Genomic DNA, 23861 nt, shown 5'->3' on the forward strand with positions numbered 1-23861 from the left:
ATTTTCCCATAGGCTTTTGGATTATCGCAAAAAACAAGCTCTGTGATCAACAAAAGTTTATGATACGTACACGTTTTGTCCATCAAGATCATTTTCAGATATGAACACAACTTTATAAATTTTGAAGCCTAAATGCAGTCACCAGAAGTAAAAAGCTAAAGGTAGGCTATAAATGAACTACATCATGACGTCAACTTCACCATCACTAAGATTCTGACAACTCTTTCAGTTTTTATCTAAAAATGTTTTCCAGAACGTTTGAGTTAGAATAGTTTATAAGAGCACAATTATAATCATAGATAGGCTGTACAAGCGGACTCAGCTTGCCTGTTCAGCGTGGTGACGTTTAATCTCCTCGACAGCCACTGTAGTCCCATTTAGCCACTTGTTAGCAACCGCCTTTTTCAAGAAACATAACAGCTAAAAAAAATCAAGTATGGGGTAATGCTGATGTATTATATTTCATAGAATGTGAAAGTGTCTTGAGCTTTTGTTCATCACTGTCCTTATTTCAGCCATTTAACCAAAATCCCATTGACTTTGGGAAGTTATGTCATACCTGCACCACTCTATTTTTAAGAAACACAAACTCAGGCAATACAACACAATCGTTCACAATAAACGTTAACACAAGACAATGAATTGAGGACAGACATGACCATGACACAACCATGATCTGTGTTGCTTTCTTCACTCAGTTAGCAATAACTTTGCTCATACCAGTACTGAGACTAGTTTCTTCTTCCTTGCTTATCCCATATGTTACATACCTGTATAATAATAATAATAATAATGAACATATTTGTCTTTATAACATGCTAACAAGCATTTGCTAGTTATTCCCTAACACAGGAACTTAAATCTTAAGTGGGTTCAACAAAAAATTATTTGTTTAAATTAACCTTTTTTAGTCTTGTTGGATGGACAGACTAATTGCGTGGGCATTTTGTCATTAATTTAAGTTCATTGAACAAACTATTTTTTAGGGTACAGAATAATTTCAAAAGATGACATCTTAAAAATATTTTCTGTTCAATCTGAAAACACTTGCTCCAATTGTTTGAAAATTATTTTCTTTGGCAAATAAATTACACATTCAACCAAATATGGTGACTAAAGTTAAAAATAGCCTACTTTGTGGGAATTATTAGCACAAATTATTCAACGTGAAACCATTTTTTATATTTTTTTCAGTGTACTGTATATGGTATGTTGAGACTGCCATACATTTCCATGGTGTCTTTAGTTTGTGCTTAGCTCCTAAAAAAATGTGTATTCTGTACGCAAATATTTTTTTACAGAATTAACAAAAGGCTTTCACTCTGTTCCATATCACAACATAATTTATTATGAAAGTATGGATGCAAAAATACAATAATAAAGTTAATATAACCCCTATTGCGTGTGCTGTATGAAATGGCAGATTCCTTAGAGGTTCCTTGGGGAAAGCAAGGAAAAGAGCGAGATGAGTTTACAGTACAACAGACCTAAGACGCTGTGTAGGTGGTGAGTGGGTAGATCGGAGCAGAAGGTCACACACACACACACACACACACACACACACACACACAGATATGAAGGCTGGACCTGAACAAGTGCGAGCAATCACGTTGTCATGGTAATGAGATACGCTGAATATTTGTCTCTTTCTCATACAGTAGGCTACTACAGTGCAACAAAACATTTTCATTTAAAATACAACTTTATTTATCATTTAATGACGATTATATTTCGCATACAATACCTTTAGATACTATTAGATGACAAAGTCTCACTGATATTGAACAGTCACAGTCATCATTACACGAATCTATCATTATACACGCACAGTGGGTGTTGTCGCTGCATACACTCAGTAGTAAACGCCTCCCCCAATGAGACTTCATTAACGTGTTGATTCTTCGCGCTATCGGGCAGTGGGTCGTTTTTTTGTTGTTCTCACAGGAAAAAATCGTAACTTCTCTTCCCACGCAAAATCTCAACCGTTTTCACTTCTTTAAACAGTTGTGAGGGCAGAATATCGCGGAGTCTCCAGCTTCTGCTGCACGCGACGCTACCACAACGCGCACGGGAGAACAGAAGAGCTCAGAGAAATGGTAAGTCGTGTTTTTTTAAAATGCAAAAATTAATTTAGCTGAGCTAGGATGAGGCATCAAATAATATCTTTCTTCTTTTTTTAATAAAAAAAACCCTATCATGTTAAGTTCACAAAGAGCCTACAACATCAGTTCTCTGTTTTCTCCTGAGTGTGTGGTGTTCTGGTGTGATCAGGTGATGATCTTTTAGTTTACTATTGGACGGTGGAAAGGACGGGAGCAAGATTAGTGTGGGTCAGCTTTGTAGTGCTCACCTGGGGTATTTGTTGATGTGAATATTTATGCTGATTTAAGATCAGTGATCAGACCACCAAGTAGGGATCAATGGAGTAAAAAACTGGCCCCAGATCAGGCCAAAAGGTATGTTGTGTACCTCTAGTGTCTCTCAGTATGGGGTCACCAGGAGGGTGAGAGAGTCAGGCCATATTATAAGCTGTTTCATGTGTGTTTGGCACAAGTTGAGCTTTACCTGTGGCCACTTCAGTCCAGTATCTCCAGCACTAACCCACTGCAGAGCAACCATGAGTGGTGAGTAAACCCGTCTCAAGGTTTTATACTGTAGATTAATTAGGAAAATATTCTTAAGTAATTGAAGTGGAATTGCTGGGTGATTGTTTAGCCTACTTACTAAGCACGCAGTCTTACTAAATCAATTTACTAAACATTTAAAATTGGTCTTCTTCTAAAGTTTTTCTTCTTCGTGTGCTATGAGGTGTATTTTTATTTTTCAAACGTCTTTTGACATCAGACAAGCAGTGATTTGTGTCAGTTGTCTGTATGATCTTGATGCTTGATTTCTTTTTTCTTTTTTTTGTTAGCCAGTCCATAATTGCAGGATATTTTTCTAGAAAGACAAGGGTCAGAGTTTTAAAGCAATAATGCACCGGCAAAATGAAAATTCTTTTATTGTTTACTCATGTTTCAAACCCACATTATTTATTTTTCCCTTGGAACAAAAAGGATTTTCAGAATTAGAAGACTTGGAATATAAAACACAAGTCATATACAGTAGATCACTTTTATTATACTTTTTTTGTTGTTGTTGAGCTTGACAGCCACACTATCCATGCATTGTTTGGAAAAGAGCAACATGGACATTCTTATAAACATCCCATACTGTGTTACACTGAAAAAAAAAACAATTCCATATGAGTTTGGAATGACATAAAGGTGAGTAAACAATAACAGAATTAAATTTTTTGAGTGATCTAATTCCTTTATGAGTAGTTTCACATAACTTTGCTATATTCCTGACAGGATTGCTGTAAAGGTTTTCCAATTTTTAACACCATGTCCAAAATATTGAAACGTGTTTCTGCCTCAGAGTAAAACATTAAAAAAGGCAGTTGTGACAAAAACAGAGGCAACTACAAGACATAAAATTGGAAGAGACAAAGTCACATTAGCTATGTGTCATGGCTGGTTGCAGCAAGAGAGCAGGGTCTTATCTCAGCAGTCTTTCATTTATTAACAAACTCAAAATAATCAAATACTCAAGCGTCACAGAATTCTCAAAACCACTAACAAAACAACCACCTTACATAGACAAAATCAGAACCAAGACTAACAGAAAACGGGCTCAATAATATATACCAACGTTAACAAAGCGAAGAAAAGAGAAATAGGTGGATCACATTAATGAATGGCCAGTAACAAATGCAAACGAAGGAGACAGAACAGGAAACAATAATATAATGAAAAACTAATTAAAGATCCAACTCAAACTGAGACAAAACGTGACACTATGTTTCATTCTACCTATTTTTGTGTGCATTTTGGGATATTGCTTAAAAATCGCTGGATGGAAACACCAAGATGCGTATAAAAATCGAATGCCTGCTACAGACTGTGTAATTTTGGCAATCCTGTAAGATTATTACAAATTACACTGCACGACATGGATCTAATAAACTTGGGTACGACATGTATGTAGACTGTATGATGATGACACCTATTGAATCGTAGGCTACGACGCAAGTTAGTAAAGAAGAATAAAATGGCATCAGCATGCGTTAGTGGTAAAATAGAGCAAGATCAATCCCACTTTGGCAACTGTGGTTTTTATATGCGCTGAAAACAAGGAGGAAGCAGAGGAGAATATGGATGCGATCATAGCTAGGGAAAAGAGGCCAAATTGAAAGTTTAAAAGTCCTTTGTTTAATTGTCCCCATTCGGTTCCATTGTAAGTCTCACCATAACCAATATTGTCATGTCTTGTGACATGTCTTGTGATATAGGTTTAAAGGGGACCTATGCTTTAAAAATATATATTTTACCTTTCCTTTAGTGTGTAATATAGTTTTTTTTGCAGTTTGATGCAGGTCAGTGTGTTAATGGAGAAATGTCACAGTTATAACATCACATCTGAAATGTAAGAGAGGTATAATTTAAAAATTAAAGGTCGATTCAGGTCGATCAGTTTGTTCTTCTTGACTGTCATAATCGGACTCGGGCTCAAACTGATATGGCAAAACTGACAAAAATTATTTACGTAGTTACAGTAGTATTTACATCACCTCAGACAGCCTCCAGAGCTGATACCCGTTATGGTAAGTATGGAGAGTTCCCTTTATCCATAAAACAGAGCGTTCATACAGAGGATGAAAACCTTTTTTTAACATTAAATTATATAAACCTACTCTAGTAGACTCCATAAACAAAAATATGAACCTATAAGTGAGCATAATAGTAAAAAAAGTAAGTGCTTAACAGTTATATGGTCACTATAAGCTTTTGCTGTTTGGAAAAGAGGCCAAAAAACGTCAACTCTTCACGTTTGGTTGCTAAAATACTGTAAGTCCTTCGGATGAGACATTAAACTGAGGTCCTGACCCTCTGTGGTCATTAAAAATCCCAGGATGTCCTTCAGAAAAAGAGTAGGGGTTTAACTAGGGTGGCCATTTCCATAACACCAAAAAGGAGGACACTTTGCGGCATTTAGTGAGGCAAGAATAATTGCATAGGACTCTGGTGTACTCGCAACTACAATACAATTTTGTTTATCATATCGATGGTATCATAATACAGTGATTCTGAAATAGCCTACTCTATCCATTGCCAGACAATTTGATCTACGATATATCTTGATGTAGACCTATGTGTAACAGAAGAGGCAAAAAAAAAGTGTTTGTTCACAGTATTTGTATTTATTCAAGACATTGTGATGTCTGTTTCAAAAACTGACCACTGAGATGAACCTATCTTGCAAAGTGCACAGTGCCAGAAAACATAACATTTCTGGACTTCTGGAAATAACAGAAATACATAAATAAACAAATAATGAATACGAAACATAAATATACACATTTCAGTTCTTAACAAAGAAGTTCACCCTCTGCAGAAGCTCAGGCAACAACAGCACCTCTAGGGTCATCATGGCCAAATTCGTGCTCTTTTGTCCATTCCGGATTAAATGAGGTCTGACGTTTTGGCATGTTAACGTTATGATCAGGGGGGCAGGGTTTCATAAAATATTGAAGCTTCCCCGGGCGCCGCCATTGATTAGCAGACCCCCACCTGCTGTTAGCATTCCATTGACTCCCATTCATTTTGGCATCACTTTGACAGCGAATAACTTTACATCTGAGGCGTTTAAAGACTCCATTTGTCCATTATTTATTTCTAAAGAAACACGAAAATGTATAAAAGGCTCCATTACCTTGTATCTTACGTTATGGCCCTGTAGAAGCAGTTTTTGTAAAAATAGGCTAACGATTGCGTCATAACCACGCGACTCTCTGTCGCACAGTAGAGAGATTACCGTATGGACATGAGGAGAAGCTCGCAGGCAATCGGGGGGACGTGGAGGCAAAATGACAAAATAATTAATCAGAAAACTTAGCAAAAGTTGCTCCTGCTCCTAGCTCATGGACAGCTCCTACTCACACTCTCCGTCTCTGCAAGTTTCGGAAGGGAATGATTTAGATTTCTCTTGGCACAGCTACTAGAAGACAGACGGGTTGCTCATGTCACATCTACGTCGTCAAGCTCAGTTTGAGTCTGCGCAGTACGCTCGACCCCCAGGAAGTGAGTGCTTCTAATTGACTTCACTTGTCTCCATTGAATCCAATGGGGTCGCTGTGTCCAGTTTATATACTGTCTATGGTTATGATATGACTTAGCCAGCACGTGGACTCCACGTCGTGGAGGCTTGTTTATGTTTTTAACCAATGATATATCAGATATTTATTTGACATCGCTTTCAGCCAATCATTTGTTTGACCAGAGATCTTACGGCATTAGACGCTATGCTGTTGCGTCCCAATAAAGATTCTAGAGCGGGTTTTTTTTAGGCAGATTCAATGCAACTCCAAAAAGGAGGACAAATGAGTGTCTGACTTTGGCTATGATGGCTTGAGGTTGCGCCGGACGCCGGACAGGGGGCTTAAAATCCGGACTGTCCGGCCAAAATCTGGACGTATGGCCACCCTAGGTTTAACCCCGGCATCCTGGCCAAATTTGCCCATTGGCCTCTGTCCATCATGGCCTCCTAATCATCCCCATATAAATACTGATTGGCTCTATCACTCTGTCTCCTCTCCACCAATAAGCTGGTGTGTGGTGGGCGTTCTGGCGCAATATGGCTGCCGTCGCATCATCAGAATGGATGCTGCACATTGGTGGTGGTTAAGGATATTCTCCCTTCTATGTAAAGCACTTTGAGTACCTAGAAAAGCGCTATATAAATGTAATGCATTATTATTATTATAAGTTCATACCTTGTAATTGCAGATTCATATTTCGCCAATTAATCAATTCAAGATGTAGAGTAGCTTGCACGTTGGTTACATGAATATTACATCATAGTTTCATTAATTATAATTCCCTATCTGTCAGTCACTTAAATGTTGTGTTGATGTGATGACACTAGGGGTCGCACTTGGGTGCTCCAAACACCTCTGATACTTCAGAAAAGGCCAATGAGAATTGACGAGTGGAATTTGCATGCCACTGCCCCGGACTTATGGGTATAAAAGGAGGTGGCTTGCATCCATTCATTCAGGTTTGATCTTCGGAGCAGAGTGGTTGCAGGTGCAATCGCTCATTCTATTCACCTCTGCAAAAAGAAGGAAACCTTAATCTGCTGGTGTACATAGCGCATTACAGTGATCTCTCTTCCGAATGCACTGTTAAGTGCAGAGAGCTCCCCGGTCACGACTTTCTTTTTTTAGACAGGAAGTCACTTCAATTGCTCATTGTCCCGGTTCTTCTGCTGCCAAGCAAGGCCTCAGCTGCAAGTGCTGACCTGCCCCTTACCAATTGTATAAAACACTTGTACGCGCTATATTTCCTCAGTGAGCATATTCGCTTCTCGTGCAGCAAGTGGGGCAAGCTTGGTGGATCTCTCCACTCGGTGTTTCAGAGAACCGGGGTTACGAAAAGTAACCTATTGTTCTCTTTCATTATCTCATGTTCGAGTTCCACCTATGGGAGATATGGACAACTCCCTGATTGCCCAATACACTACAATGAGGCCCTGAAAGCCAGAGGACGGTCACCTGGAAAGGTGGTGCATGACACGTCACAAAATAGCAAACCACACAAAGTGAGGATGCCACACTGGCAACAAAGAATAACATGTGGTAACATGCATTCATGAAATTTTTGGGTTAGTGATGTCAGCTATGCAGCCCAGGCTTAAAGAGAGGGCCTAAGAGCACAAGGCTATGAAGAGCCCACACCCAGGACAAAATGCGCTACCGCCGTTCTGGTGATATCGAGCCGGTAGTATCTGACAAATGTATGGGGAGAGGCCCAGCTTGCAGCGGCACATATGTCCTGCATGGAAACTCCCTTAAACAGAGCCCATGAGGCAGCCATACCCCTAGTGGAGTGTGCTCTGAGGCTGCACTCCCTTAGATTCATATGCCAAAGATTTAGCTTCCACAAGCCAATGAGAGAGGTGTTGCTTGGAAATGGGGTTCCCTGAGTGTGGGAGGGCCCACTAGATGAAAAGCTGGTCGTTTTTTCTAAACAAGCTGGTCCTGTCTAAGTAAACCCGCTGGGCACGTAGAGGACACAGAGCGTTCAACCTCTGATCCTCTGTGGAGGAGAAAGGAGGTAGGTGAAAAGCGGAAAACTCAATCACCTCACACGTGAATGCCGGGAAGCATTTTGGCATAAAGACCGGGTTGGGCCTGAGAAAAACTTTATCTCCACTGAGAGACAATTTAGTGCACAAGGTATGAACAGAGAGTGCATGCAAATCACTGACACGTTTGGCTGATGCCAAGGCCAGGAGCAGAGCTGTCTTGAAAGACAGAAGCTTAAGGGAAATATTTCCCAGGGGCTCAAACAGCTGTTGAGACAATGCCTCCTAGCACCATGGAGAGGTCCCACTCAGGAACTGCTCTTTTGGTGACTGGAAGAGAGCGGCGCGCGCCCTTCATAAATCTACGACTAAGGGGATGCTGCCCCACTGTAGTGCCGTCGAACCCCACATGACATGCAGTGATAGCCGCTAAATAGACCTTAATAGTAGAAAAGGATCTTCCACCATCCATAAGGTCCTGCAAAAAGCATAAAATATCAGTGATTGAGCACTAATATGATGTTAACCGTCGCCCTTCCCACCACTTTTCGAACACACGCCACTTACAATCTTATAGCGACAGTGTAGAAGAGGCTCTGGCACACTGAATGGTGGCGACAACACGTGGAGGGAGCCCCAATGTGTTTAAGTTGGCCCTCTCACGGGCCAGGCACAGAGGGGCACCCTGTCTGGGTGCAGCTGGTAAATTTCCCCATTTGCTTGGGACAGGTCTGTGAGCAAGCTCTGTTCTCTCACCCTGGCCAGAGTTGGTCGTTATGAGGCAAAGGGGAGGAAATGTGTAGAGCAGCACGTTGGGCCACGGATGGGCCAGTGCGTCCACGCCGAGGAGGGAATCCTCGTCCCGTAGCGAGAAGAACGTAGGACAATGGGCGTTTTCGCGCGAGGCGAAGAGATCTACGGTTGCCTGACCGAACCTCCTCCATAGTAGACCCACTATCTGAGGATGGAGGTGCCAGTCCCCGTAGAGAGGGTTTCCCCTTGACAAGAGGTCTGCGGCGCCCCTGTTCAGTATGCCCGGGACATGGGTCGCCCGTAATGACAGAAAGTGCCGCCTTCTCCATACTAACAGCCTGTGAGCGAGAGCAAGTAGCTTGGAGGAGCGCATCTCCCCCTGGCGGTTGAAATGTGCTACCGCTGTCGTGTTGTCGCAGCGCACCAGCACATGATGCCCCTGCAAGCGAGGCAGAAAATGATTTAGAGCCTTCCACACAGTGATGAAATCTAAATGATTTATATGGGCTGAGTGAAGTGTGCTTGGCCACACACCATTCACTGTTCTGCCCTCTTTCGTGGCTGTTATTGCATAATTGCAGCATAATTGCCCTGAGAGGGGTCCCATGTGCGTAAAACTCTGCATTCCTCCAGTGGCGCAGCGCTGCTGTGCACACTGTTACAGAGCGCCGGAGATTGCGTAAAGGGCTGAGATGAAGAGATAAAACCCACCTCATGAACACCCTCATTCTCAGAAGCCCCAAAGGCAGGACATGTATAGCCGCAGCCATAATACCCTGTAGCCTGAGACATGCGCAATAATGTACTCTCACTCCTTCTCTGAATTGTGAGAGGCAATTCATTACGGAGAGAATGTGCTCTTGCATTGTAACTGAATTCAGCTCCAGAACCAGAAAAAAATACTTTTTTAGCGGGAGTGAAATTGCTTTTGCTCACATTTACTCTGAAGCCGAGCGCTGTGATGTGAGTGAGCACACAGGCTCTCAAAACGGCTATAATCAGCCAATTGTCTAAGTATGTCAGGATTTTGAGCCCCGCTAATCTCAGTGGCGCTAACCCTGCCTCTGCACACAGACAAAACACTCTTGGACTGAGTGCGAGCCCAAATGTAAGCACTGTGAACTCGTAACATATGCCTTGGAAGGTGTAACAAAGAAACTTCCCGTGAGGAGGATAAATGCTTATGTGGAAAAAAGCATCTTTCAGATCGATCGATGTGAACCAATCATTCTGTTTTACTGCACGAGAGAGAACGCTGTGGGTTAACATTCTCAAATTGTATTTCCTCAAATGTTTGTTCAACACTCTGAGATCCAGAATAAGACGAAGCAAACCGCCCTTCTTTGGAATCAGGAAATAACGGGAGTAAAAACCCAGATGACATCGATGTGGAGGTACCACTCACACCGCCCCTTTCTGCTCGACCAGAACAGATCTCTTCTTTCAGAATGTGAGCGGAGCTCTCTTCTATCTGATAAAAGATAACTCTGCTGAAACGTGGAGGTTTTCTGGCAAACTGAAGTCTGTAGCCCTTCATTATGGTGTGAATCACCCATTCTGGAGCTGACACAGACTGCCAGGCTGTCACGTGTGACGTGAGAGTGCCCACACTCTCCAGAGAATTGCTTAGGGCTGTCAATTCTACTGGCAGTGTGTATCGCTTGCATACAGCGATTTTCTCTTCCTTGAAGTGATAACTTGGGCTTTTTGTCCATGAGAGTTCCCTGTGTCTGGCGAACCCTGGAAGCCCTCCTATTCTCCAGTACTCATCTGTAGCTGATTTCGGCAGAGGTCTTCGCCGCCAAGCCCATTACTTGCGGTACACCCCCTTTTAGGTGAGCCCTTGTACTTCGATTGGGTGCTCCATATGCACTGATTCCCTGTTGGTAATCCCATATGTTGTATTTTCCACTGTTCGGTTTCCCTGTTGATAAACTCTGTGTCTTCCATTTAGCCTCGTGCTGTCTCTAGTTGCTATGGGTGTTGAGTTTCTCCCTAGCCAGGCAGAACCCACCATAGAGACTTCTTTCCACATGTGGTACTTCCTATTGGTAAGTCCATGTGATGTATTCTCTACATGTAAACCTCCCTTCAGGCAGGATATGGTCTCTGCAGTGCCCTTTTTTTTTTTTTCCTGCATAGAAAAGTTACGACGTGGTCTGATGCACCTGATATTAGGTACACAGCAGCCTGCCTGCATATGCACCGCCAAACCTCATAACACAGTTCAGCTAGTTGTGCCGTTTCTTATAGGGACCCCTAGTGTCATCACATCGACACAACGTTGAAGTGACTGACAGTTAGGGAACATCTTGTTTACAATTTTATCCTTCGTTCCCTGATGGAGGGAATGAGACTTTTTGTCCCTCCTGCCACAACACTGAACTACTGCTTAAATGGCCATGACACTATCTCGGCTCCTCTGCACACACCTGAATAAATGGATATAATCCATCTCCTTTTATACTCATATGTCTTGGGGAGTGGCATGCAAATTTAACTGTTTGGGGCTCCCAAGTGCGACCCCTAGTGTCATCAGATTGCCAAAACTTCTCATTCCTGCAATCAGGGAACAGACACTCTTTGAGAAATGGTGAACTTTAAGTCATGAAACATTGCAAGTCACAAAAAAATAATTTTATCCATGATATAATTCTCCTCAATGTTCTGCCACAGTTTCCCATGAAACACTCTTGGACCATGTATTAGAGCTGATTATGAATGAGAAGCCTCCAAACAGTACCAGCCTGTTTCTGAGTGAAGATTCTGAGAAGCCACAGCGTGCTGAGGAGGGGCTCCACCGTCTGTGCCGAGTATTACAGAAGCAGATGTCAGGAAGTAGGCGAAAGATGGGGTGCATCACACGAGACAGCGTAAAGACATTCCTGCGTAGGAACGCGTTTGTAATCTTCACAGTGGCTGCTGTGGCTTTAGGTAAAAGGGAAAAGGGAGGGAAGTGTAAAGTATGAAAGGGTTAACAGACGTTTCATTTTAAATTTCTTTCTGTTTAACTGTATGTAGGGGTGGTGCTGGGTTTTGCCCTGAGACCTCATAACCTGTCCATCAGGGAGGTGAAGTATTTCTCTTTCCCTGGAGAGCTGCTGATGAGGATGCTTCAAATGCTTGTTCTACCCCTCATCGTCTCCAGTCTTGTCACAGGTGCACCTGCAAAACACATCACTTCAATCTTTGCAGACAATTCGCGAACACTTTAAATTCCTTTACATTAGTTAATGCATTAGGTGTCATGAATTACGAATGAACAACAATTTTAAAGCATTTATTAATTTAGGTTAATTGTTTATTTATGTTCATTAATAACACATTAACTGTTGTTAATAAATAGGCTACATCTTCAAATGTTTAAAAATATATAATATAGACTGCTGTTCAAAAGTTTGAGGTCAAAAAGAAAAAAGAAAAAAAAAAGAAATTAATACTTGATCAAAAGTGACAGTAAAGACAATTATAATGTTACTGAAGATTTCTATTTCAAATAAATGCTGTTGGTATTTTTGATCAAATAAATACAGCCTTGGAGAGCATAAGAGACTTTTTTATTTTGTTATTTTTTTTAATGATTAGTGTATATGACAGCTATATATATATATATATATATATATTTAATTATCTGTACTACATTAAGTATATTTAAAAATTAACATTGACCAGTTCTTGAGCAGAAACATTGGTGTTTTATTGTAATTTCAATAGAAATGCTCAACCACAGATCCTTTGTGTCTTGGTTCTTCATGTTTTTGTGCAGGAATTTCCTCTTTGGACAGCAAGGCTTCTGGGAAGATGGGAATCCGGGCCATTGTGTACTACATGGTGACTACGTTTATAGCAGTTTTCATCGGTATTGTCATGGTGATTATTATCAGGCCGGGTAAAGGCAGCAGGGATAGGCCAGTGGCCTCTAGTGGCAGCATTGAGCCAGTGCAGGCCACTGATGCGTTTCTGGACCTCATAAGGTTGGGAGAAAGTTTCGTTTGACTGTTGAAATCCTTGTTTATTTATAAGATGTTATGGGATCTGATTTTTTCTTGTTGTTTCTACAGAAATATGTTTCCACCAAATTTAATTGAAGCCTGCTTCAAACAGGTTTGTAAATCCTCTCCTAATACATTTCCATAACATTAAAGTGCCTCTACTCATTTATCAGGGCCTGAAATTAACACCCGACCACACGCCAAATGCGGGTGAATTCTGCAATTGGCGGGTAACACTGTCAATCTACCTGCCACATTGGCAGGTAGCCAATGAGAATCGACCCTTCGCGGGGAGTTTGATTGACGGCGATCTGGCCAATCATAATCCGCCGAATCCGCCTTTTTTTTTTTTGTCGACAAAGCAGTCAGGAGAGTTAAACGTTGGATGATTTGAACTTGAAAAAACGGAGTGTACTGAGTAGACCTACTGACATCTTTCCGCAGTTAAAACTTCATTCCTTCTTATGTTCATTCATGTTTATTTTATGCTATAAATTAACTAGAAAGAAGAGATGATCGGTTCACAAGCAGGCACCACAGCGATCTGTAAAGACACATTACAGAGCCACAAAAACGGTATTGTCTAAATTTCTTTAAAAATGACCAAATTTTAACGTTGATACTTTGTTTAAAATCAAAAGTAACCAGGACTGTCTTGTCTGTCAGCGTGTTGTCAGTGTCCTCCTCTCTGCTGCGCGATGTGTTTTTCATTGCGTGAGATCATGGTTTGGCGTGAGCGCGGTGTAGCTTGTCGGACATAGCAACAGTAACTAAAGCGGCTGGGTCTTTGCGTTTTTTTTTTTTTTTTTGTTTTTTTTTTTTGCAACTGTTGTTATTTGACATTTAAACGAAGTCAGCCATACGCACCAAACGCGAATATGCGTCTAAATTCGCGCCTGACGCGCTATTCGCGTCCGGTGCGAACGCAACATAACGGTTCCTGAACGCTGTAACTAACAGCTGCCCAGCGATCAACACAGCCGCGTGTGATTTGTTTACATAGCCTACGAGCTGCACTCGGTCTATATCTGTATTCTAAGAGTTATTATTACTTGTATGGATCTCGTTAATAACTTGACAGCACTTAAATGTGTATTCTTACAAGTTAAAGAACAAATGTTTGTGCAGTTCCTTTTTTTTCACCTTTTATGAGGCAAAAAAAAAAAAAAAAACTGGCTGGTAAAAAGTCACTGTGGCGGGTGGATTTTTAAATCCACCTGCCACAGTGGCTGGTGGTCAAAAAAGTTAACTTCAGGCCCTGCATGTAACAGTTATTACTAATCACCCATTTTTCTTGCAGTACAAAACACTATACAAGAAAACTGTGCTGACAAAAAATGTCACCATCATGGTCAATGCGACAGACAGCATCAACTCTACAGATCTCAGCCAAGTATCCAACTTCAGCACAATCCTGCAGACCATCCAGGAGACGGTGGAAGAGGTGGTTCCTGTCTCAGGTTCCTCAAATGGGGTGAATGCCTTGGGGTTGGTGATCTTCTCCATGTGCTTCGGATTAGTGATTGGAAACATGAAACAGCAGGGCCAGGCTCTCCGGGATTTCTTTGACTGCCTGAACGAAGCCATAATGCGCTTGGTGGCCATCATTATCTGGTTAGTGTCCAATTATGATGTTCTGATAACCTATATAAATTATGATGGCCCTGACAACAGTGAGTAAGTCATTTAAGATTCAATGACATGATGCTATCAAATGTTTTTTTTTTTTTTTAAACAATAAAAATGCAATTCATAGATATAATGACTGGAATGAACCTCTTCAAAGGTTTATTTTAGAATTTTTTGGAGACCATAAATTAAAATTTCAGTATTACTTCACAACTATCTTAATATCATAATGAAGAAAAATAATGAAATTCTTGAAAAAAAAAACCTTACTAGGTAATTTGGTATAATCATTTATTATAATTTTAAAAATATATATATTTTAACAAAAATGTTTCACTGCTTATTAATATTTGAAAACCGTTTTCACCAAATTAAAGTCATGTGGTGTGACCAACAAAGTGATGTGGCCCAATCAACAAGCAGAAACATATAATAGAGAGGACCCCTGCAGACCCTCATGACTGTGTGTCAATTTCAATGTCTTTTAAATTGCCAGATCATTTTACCTTTTTGTGGCATGGCAAGGTGTGTTCAGGTTGTAAAATGTCATGTGGTGTGAACTGATAATTCATAATATTTGTAAAAACTTGAATAATATATTTTGCTTGCAGATAATGATTAAGATGTGTACACTGACACACAGTTGTGGTCAAAAGTGATGTTCCGAGGTTGTATTTGTTTTGAATGTATCTACAAGTTTGATGAAACTATCAAAATATGAGGAAATTATTTCATATTTTTATGTTTTAAATATGAGGGAAGAACTAAACACTGACTATGGTTAAGGTATTTCTCTGACAAAATTATTTGTCAAGAATACAAAGCATACACTGACTACATATTTAGTTATTAAAGTTTCTTTTTTGGTTCTCTCTTGTTTTTGAATGTGTTCATAAATCCTTTTTATGACAGCCTGCCAAAAAGTATGTCCGCAATAATTTGGCATGTTTCATTGCTTTATCACAAATTAAACAATTGACTCCGAGCACAACTATGCAATATGCTTAGATAATCTTTAACACATTTGTAATAAGATTTGAATAAGAGTGAAGATGTCCGGACATCACTTTTGGCCACTACTGTATATTCAAGGAACTTAAAATGGTATAAAGTTTTTAAAAAAACCTGACACCTGAATTAAACTTTTCTAAGAACTTGGTATATATAAATATATATAAATAAATTTCCATTTTTTTCCACTTTTTCTTTTTCTGCCGCAGTTGACTAAGAAATATGATTCTGTAAATTAAACAATCTCTCTTCTCATTATTACACACAAGTTATTATTATGATAATGTCTAATTTTATATTGAGAAACTATATCATTATGAGATTTGTTCTAAATTATATGATGACATATTAACTGATAATAATGTTTATTTTGAAGGTTCATATGAAGTGTCATTTCATAATGAGAAAGGATCTCATTATTATTAACAATCATTATTATGAGAAATTTCTTCTCAATGTAATAAGATGCTAAGTCATAATTTTGAGACACTTTATTATGGCTGACAGATTACTTTTTTATTATGATTTATAGATTCATATTTTTGAAACTGTGGTGGAAATCGGCTTTCAGATAAAGTATTTGTCATAGGCTGGAGTAGGAGGAATTATTTTAATATAGAAATGCAAATCTTTAATATATTTTGGATTTAAATTTCATCACAATAGCTTGGATTTAAAGGCTCTATTTATTGATGCATGTATGCAGAAGCTACTATTATTGCTGTAAAATGTCTGTCACATCTGACCTCTGTTGAGCAGGTACGCTCCGGTGGGTATCCTCTTCCTGATTGCAGGGAAGATTGTAGAGATGAAAGACCTTGCTCAGGTTGGCGGACAATTAGGGATGTACACGGTATCTGTCATTGTCGGGCTACTCATCCACGGCCTGTTCGTTCTACCTCTGCTCTTCTTTGTGGTGACCAAGAAGAACCCTTTCACTTTTATTGCTGGGCTTCTACAGGCTCTGATCACCGCTTTTGGCACCTCATCCAGGTAACCACCTGTGTAAATAAAATATTTGCTATATCTATTGGTAATCAGATGTAGGTAGTATTTAGGATTTTCTATAGATTATAGATAGCATTTTTTTGTATAGTGCAAGATGTATAAGCCATATTTTTTTTACATTTTATTATAATAAAATTTGATAATATATACAATATAATTTTAGTTGGGTTAGTAGGTTAATATGTGGAAAATACATCCTATGGACTCACCCTGTGGTGGGCTCCACCTGACGATGGAGAGACTACCTGCTTTACAGCGACTGGTGACAGAGCTACTGTAGCTCCGGCCAGGGGAAAACACTGGATTCACCGAAGGGGAAATTGAACAGTGAAATAATACATTGTATAGGGTCACCATTAGGGAACAACTACATATGGTGCACTAGCCAGATTACATGGGCTCATCTGAAAATGGGTTCAGGGTTTACCATTTAAGGGAAACTCAGACTGGACCTAAAAAGTTCATGTTATCACCTCAGGGAGGGGAGAGGTGCTAATGCAAGCATGCTATTACCTAAGACGAGACAAAACTGTTTCCAATGATAGATTATAAAATCTTGCAATAGTGTTGGGTGTAGTCCCGCCTGGAGCTCTACATATGACTGCTAATGAAGAACCGTTTGCTAGAGCAGATGTGGTTGCGATACTCCTGGTGGAGTGTGCCCTCACTCCCGTATATCCTGGGCCATATAAGCCCAGAGAATGGCATCCACAATCCAGTGGGCCATTCATTGCTTGGAGACAGCCTTCCCCTTATGAAGACTCGCAGGGACTGACCCGGCAGCAGCTCTCTCATTGTGGCCCTCAGATCGCCTTCAGGACCAAGGCGGGAATAAGCTGAGAGATCTGCTTCTTGTAAAAGAACGAGATTTGCGACCTCAACGTCCCAATGGGCATGCTCTCGCAGTGAGAGCATGAAGCATCCATGAAGGACACGTGAGCCAGAAAGAGCACGGCCGGAACAGCATCTTTAAAAAAACGCAATCTGCCTAAAGAAATTGCCTCTGATGCACCCAGGGAAACTCTCGCTCTTATGTTTATCCCCTTATTCATAGTCGGTGGCCGAGCGCAGTTCCTGCATTACCTCTGGTTCAGGACTACCCTCATGCAGATCTTTAAGTGCTTTGGCCTGATAGACCTGCAGGATGACCATAGCATGCAGGGCAGAAGCGGCCTGGCGAGTAGCATTGTAAGCCCTCGCCATGAGAGACCATGCCTCAGCCGATTCCGCCAGGTGGTGGCATTTTGCGGGCATAAAAGCACCACAATTGCACGCTCCACCTGGGGAACGTCCTAGTACCCGTGCGCCACCCCACCATCGAAGGTAGTGAGGATGGAGGTGCCTGTGAAGCTTGTTCTGACAGAGAAAAGTGCCTTCCACGACTTCGAGATCTCCTCTTGCACTTCCGGGAAAATGGAACCGGGGTGGAGCATGGTGGAACCGGAGCGTTCCACTCCGACCCCAGGAACCAATCATCCACCCGCGTGCACTCAGGACAGGGCAGTGGAGACCACTTAAGTCTTATGCTCACGGCTGCCTTGGAAAGCATGGCTGCCAACTCTGCATCAGCCTCACGCCCGAAGAGTCATCTGCGTCGAAAGGCATAACCTCCGATGCTGTGAGTGACACTACATCTTCCTTTCGAGCTCCAAAAGAGAAATGAAGCTGGCCTGAGGGTGAGCCACCAAACTCATCCGGAAAATCGACCAGGGGACTGAGCATGAGATGCTCACGGGGACTGACCCGGCAGCAGCTCTCTCATTGTAGCCCTCAGATCGCCTTCAGGACCAAGACGGGAAATCAGCTGAGGATCTCTGCTTTTTGTTAAAGAATGAGATTTACGACCACAAAGTCCCAATGAGCATGCCCAATGAGCATGAGTGAGAGCATGAAGCATCCACGAAGGACACGGGAGAGAGAAATCCCCCGCAACCAGAAGAGCACGCCCGGAACGGCATATTTAAAAACACGATCCGCGTGTAGCTCTTTTAGAGGAATTCGCTCTTTTAATAAGGAAATTGCCTCTTTCAGAACATCGCTTATGCACCCAGGTGAGCTCTCTGCACACTGGAGAGAGTCTGCTGTTCTACGCTGATGATCCAGCTGAAACCGTTTCTTGCAGAGGAGAATGAAAATTGCTTCTCTTTAGTATCAAGAGTTGCTGGCTTAGGTGCCGAAGAACAAAGCTGAAGTGTATGTGCAAGCTGGCCAGACTTATTTGGCATGCAAATTCCACACGTCAATTCCATTGGCCTTTTCTGAATATGTCTCAAGGGAGATCCCTAGTGTTGGTATTTCGACACAATGTCGAAAGTGACAGACAGAAAGGGAACTAAATTTACAATGTTAACTGTGGAAACGTGTCATCATAGTCTGTGATACCTATACACACCTGAATAGATTTGAATTGCCACCTTTAGTTTTAACAGCACATGCTACTATGGTTTTATTATTTTCTTGTCTTTCTCAGCTCTGCCACCCTGCCCATCACTTTCCGTTGTCTTGAAGAAAACAACCATGTGGACAAACGAGTGACACGTTTTGTGCTACCAGTTGGAGCCACAATCAACATGGATGGCACAGCTCTGTATGAGGCAGTGGCGGCCATTTTTATCGCACAGGTCAATGACATGGACCTGAACTTTGGCCAGATCCTCACCATCAGGTTAGTTTTGGCAAGCACATGTACAGGTACTGAAGGAGTGTTTATCTCTTCTCATCCATTTTGCAAAACATTTGTACTTTGCCAATATTCTTCTTGCCAACAACATCTCCTATGAGCTATTTTCCAAAAAACCGAAACTTTTTCCAAATTAAAAAGCTCTCATGTTTCTTTCAGTATTACGGCGACTGCCGCTAGCATCGGAGCAGCAGGCATCCCTCAGGCTGGGCTGGTTACTATGGTGATAGTATTGACATCGGTGGGACTGCCCACAGAGGACATTACACTGATCATCGCAGTGGACTGGTTCCTGTGAGTCTCTCTCAAATGTCACGTTGAAGCATGCGGCTCCAGTAGAAAGCACTCTTTCAAAGGTTATTGATACATAATGCAGAATGCTAATCTGAAGGAGTGTTAGCAGCATTGACACATTCCACTTTCATATTGTGCTTCCATAATACTTAACACTGAATTGAAAACATTGAATGTTTCTCTTCAGCGACTGATTCAAGTATTAAACTTTGTCACATAACTAGTCAGGCTCTTGTGCATCAGACATAAATGATGCCACAAATTATGTGTTGAGAATAGGTGTGATATAAAAAAAAAAAAAAAAAAAAAAAACAGGCTAAAAAATGCTATGTACTTGCATTGACGAAGGGACCCAAGACATCTCTAAAGGTCCAGAGATTCATAGAGATGTGGACTTGTTTGACTTGAAGCACTACACTTAATCACCCTAGAAACCACCTAGGTAACATCTTGGCAACCATCCACAACACCATAGCAACAGTATAACTGTTTAGCATAGTACCTATCGTGTCAAAGGCAATTGAAAGATATGTAGTAGAACTTACTAGCCACCTCAACAACAGCCCTTTCAGATTGCATCCTATGCAGTTTGGTTTTAGATCCAACCATTCAACGGAAACTGCAAACTGCTTTTTCCTGGAGAATGTGAAAGCTAAATTAGATAAAGGGGGAGTTGTTGGGGCCATATTCTTAGACCTAAAGAAAGCTTTTGACACTGTGGACCATGGTGTACTACTCAAAAAGCTCTTAATGTTCAACGTCTCCCCCAATATTATTAAATGGATGCAGTCCTATTTGGAAGGCAGAGAACAGAGGGTCAAGATAAATGATGAGGTGTCATCGGCCATCAGTTGTGATATTGGTGTACCTCAGGGATCAATTTTAGGGCCCCTGTTGTTTAGCCTATACAGTACATAAATGATCTTCCCACTGTACGCAATGAGTTCTGAAATTCAAATATATGCAGACGATACTGTCATTTATGTACATGCACCGAGCAAGCAGCAAGCAGCATTTAAGCTCACGGCAGTTACGGCCGATGTCATGCAATGGCTTAATAATTAAGGAAAACCGCTTGTATGTTTTTCACAAAGAGGTCAACAGAAAATCCCACACCCAATATTTCAGCTGTCAGCGGTATCTGATTTAAAATATCTAATAATTTATTCTAATCTAACATTTAAAAAACAAATTAAAAAGGTAAAAAAATACAGTAAAATTCAACTTGTCAAATTTCCGTCATATCAGAAATTGTCTAACTACAAAGGCAGCTACTATATATTTTAATGCCATGATCATGCCATATCTGTCATACAGTCTGACTAGCTGGGCACAAGCCTCCAGTACAACTCTTAAACCTGTGCAGCTACTTTACCCTCAAGCTTCCAAGGTGCTTGATAGGAAGCCAAATACCTATCACCTCTGTTACTGCCTAAAAAAACATAATTTAATGACCTGGGATATAATTGCATCAAATTTACAGATGCTTGTCTTGTCTATAAAATTTTACATGGCTTGCCAAAAAACAATCAAGTGTGTGCCCATACTTTGTAGCTATTTCAAATCACCTGAAGCGTGTTTTGCCTTGTTTTATGTTTTATGTTTTGCTGTCCTTGTTTTAATGTTCTTATGAAATGTGGTGTACTGTATGTATAAGTATTGTTGATTTGTTTTAATGTATTTTATCTGACATTACACCTGCCCAGGGACTACAGTTGAAAATTAGCCAAGTTGGCTAAACTGGCACATTGACATAAATGTTTATTAATGTGCATTGTCCCTGTAATTCTAAATTGTATAAATAAAAGTAAATAAATAAAATAACATCATGCCAAAAACCACTCAGAATCCCTTAACATTTGCATAGCAACATCCTAGCAACCACTCCAACACCCATGCCAAAAAATAAATAAAAACACTTTAGCATCTGCATAGCAACACCCTAGCAACCACCCATAACACCTTAAAAACTACATAACATGCCAAATACCACTAAGAACACCTTATCACCCACATAGCAAAATCCTGTCAACTATCCCTACACCCTAGCAACATGCTAAAAACCATTCAGAATACCTTAGCATAACATAGGATAGCAACACCCTAAACACCACTTTGGAAACCACCCATAACACCATAGAAACTACATAGCAACATAAAACACCTTACCATTTACAAATCAAAACCCTATCAACACACCAACAACTGCATAAAACACTTTGGCAACCAACCACAACAACCTAGCAACTGCATAGCAACACCTTGGCAACCACCCAAAATACACTAGCAACTACGTAGCAACACCTTGGCAACCACCCACAACGCCTTAGCAGTAACAGTAAGTGCTAAACAGTAAGTACAGCAAGTAACCACCTAGCATCACCTTAGCAATCACCCACTACACCCTAGGAACTGCATAACAACATTATGAAAATCACTCAGAACACCTTAGCTCTTGCATTGCAGCAACACTGTGACAAACACCTGCAACACTCCAGCATTGTGTTGACGAGTTTTACACAGCAAGCACCACTCACAGTTTTCAGAAAATATAAAAAGGTGTAAAAAAGGCTTTAATATAAATATTTGGTGTGGTTTTTCAGGGATCGACTCAGGACCACCACCAATGTGCTGGGAGATTCATTTGGTGCTGGGATTGTTGAGCATCTGTCACGACAGGAACTTCAGAACCAAGATGTAGAAATCAACAACTCTGTGATTGAGGAGAATGAAAAGCCATATCAGCTGATTTGTCAAGAGAATGACTCTCTCAAGCATCGCAACAGTGAAACCACCATGTAATAATTCTCATATTGTTATAGTTCACACCTTAAGCACTGTTATAGAGAACATTTTCTTCTGAAAATCAGAACTGGCAGAAAAAAATGTTGGAAATAAGACAGCCATATGAGTATGTTGAGAATGTAACATGCCAGTCCAACGTTTTATCCATCAGTACTTTTATTTATTTAGAAAAAAATGACATCCAAGGCAAAGTAGCACCCAATTAAAGAACACTATGCTAGTTTTATGATGCTAATTTGAGACTGTTAAAAACATTGAGGTCTTTGTAATTTGTATGAATATTGTTTTAGAGTTGATGTCATTAAACCAGCATTATTTCACAATGTCTTTCAGACGTTTAAGCTACATTACCTCATACACACAATGCCAAACTCATAGATGTATGTAGAGACAAAGGGAACCTTTTTGAGTTACTTTGATGTTATTACTGTTATCTAACTTATAAATGATGTCATTTTTGTAGATGTTTATATGATATTGTAATCAACTATTTGTATAATGTAATGTTTCTTTAATGGATTTAGCATTTGCTTTACTCACTGCTACGTGATAGACTGTGAAGTAAATAATTTCCCCCTTAAGAATGGCTTTTAGTAACATCTATTCTTGATAGCTTAAGCAGGAGAATGATGGTTTATAAAGAATCAGATTTTTGTTTTGTGGTGGAATGTGGCTGTTAATCTATGATTATTTAGTGTGTTCTGGTTCTCCAGCCAGTTTGTGTTGTGCTACGCCGGTTGTTTTATTTATATTTGAAGTCTGTGTGCCTGCTTTATAAAAATGCCCAGATCGTGCTGCCCATATTGCAGCTGTGTCTGTGTGAAATACTTGAATCTTTACTACAGTCCCCAAAGGTTTCATAACAGTTTACTCTCACACTCTCACAATACAGTTCAGTATTGGCATTACGGATTCACTTCACAATCCTCACTGGGTTTTGAGAAACAGTATATTTATACTTTTAGTAGAGATTATTAAATGCAAACTACAGAATGTGAAAATGGTGTTATGTTGTTTAATATTTCTTATAAGTATTTATATAACAATATATGGTACAATTTTGTTTGTAAAGTTATTTTGAGGTAGTGGTATATTGTGGACATATTTTGGCTTGAATTTTTTGCTATTTTAAATTCTGGAAAGTGTTAAGATGAATAAATGTCTCAGGAATAAAAATTCTCATTTTACAGTGTTTGTCTTGTCACTACAAACCACACATACAGTTTTCCACTGTTAGCAAATGCCAGTATATAACACTCACAAAACAGCATCCTCTGGTGGTGTGTAGTAGTAGGATTCAGGAATTTTGAAAACTACTTTCACATTCATATCATGTTAATAGAAATGAATAAATAGTCACTTTGATAATAGAAGGCCGGTTGCATAAACATTGCCATTATGTTAAGACAGTGTCTTAAGTTCTAGTATGACCCACTCGCAGTTAGTCAGGGGCAGTCCGACTTTTCGGTATCAAATTAGGCTTAGAATGATGATGTTTGATGTCTCCCCTTCCTTGATCTTTTTTTTTTTTTTACCCTTTTGATCACATTGTTCAAACAGAA

General features: G+C 40.3%; 1 protein-coding gene across 2 annotated transcripts; it reads left to right on the plus strand.

Annotated features, from left to right (window-relative positions):
• The first annotated feature begins 1873 nt into the window (after window positions 1–1873).
• slc1a6 (solute carrier family 1 member 6) lies at window positions 1874–23487 on the plus strand. Of its 2 annotated transcripts, none has more exons than XM_079857663.1 (10): window positions 1874–2096; window positions 11557–11814; window positions 11902–12039; window positions 12647–12854; window positions 12942–12984; window positions 14173–14486; window positions 16272–16505; window positions 18991–19185; window positions 19360–19494; window positions 22098–23487. In XM_079857663.1, exons 2-10 carry the CDS (start codon window positions 11598–11600, stop codon window positions 22294–22296), a joined length of 1683 nt encoding a protein of 560 aa, XP_079713789.1. In that variant the 5' UTR covers window positions 1874–2096; window positions 11557–11597; the 3' UTR covers window positions 22297–23487. The 2 variants fall into 2 exon arrangements, with proteins under 2 accessions (XP_079713789.1, XP_079713788.1); XM_079857662.1 differs by lacking the exon at window positions 1874–2096 and adding an exon at window positions 2406–2624.
• The last annotated feature ends 374 nt before the right edge of the window (window positions 23488–23861 follow it).

Source organism: Squalius cephalus (assembly GCF_949319135.1).
Source record: "Squalius cephalus genome assembly, chromosome: 22".
NCBI lineage: Eukaryota > Metazoa > Chordata > Actinopteri > Cypriniformes > Leuciscidae > Squalius > Squalius cephalus.

Excerpts from the sequence above, each read along its gene's own strand:
- slc1a6 (XM_079857662.1), top strand. The coding sequence starts at position 2,459 with ATGTTGTGTACCTCTAGTGTCTCTCAGTATGGGGTCACCAGGAGGGTG. Across the intron at positions 12,040-12,646 it reads CGTCTCCAGTCTTGTCACAG|GAATTTCCTCTTTGGACAGC; the intron begins GTGCACCTGCAA and ends GTTTTTGTGCAG. Across the intron at positions 12,855-12,941 it reads GCGTTTCTGGACCTCATAAG|AAATATGTTTCCACCAAATT; the intron begins GTTGGGAGAAAG and ends TTGTTTCTACAG.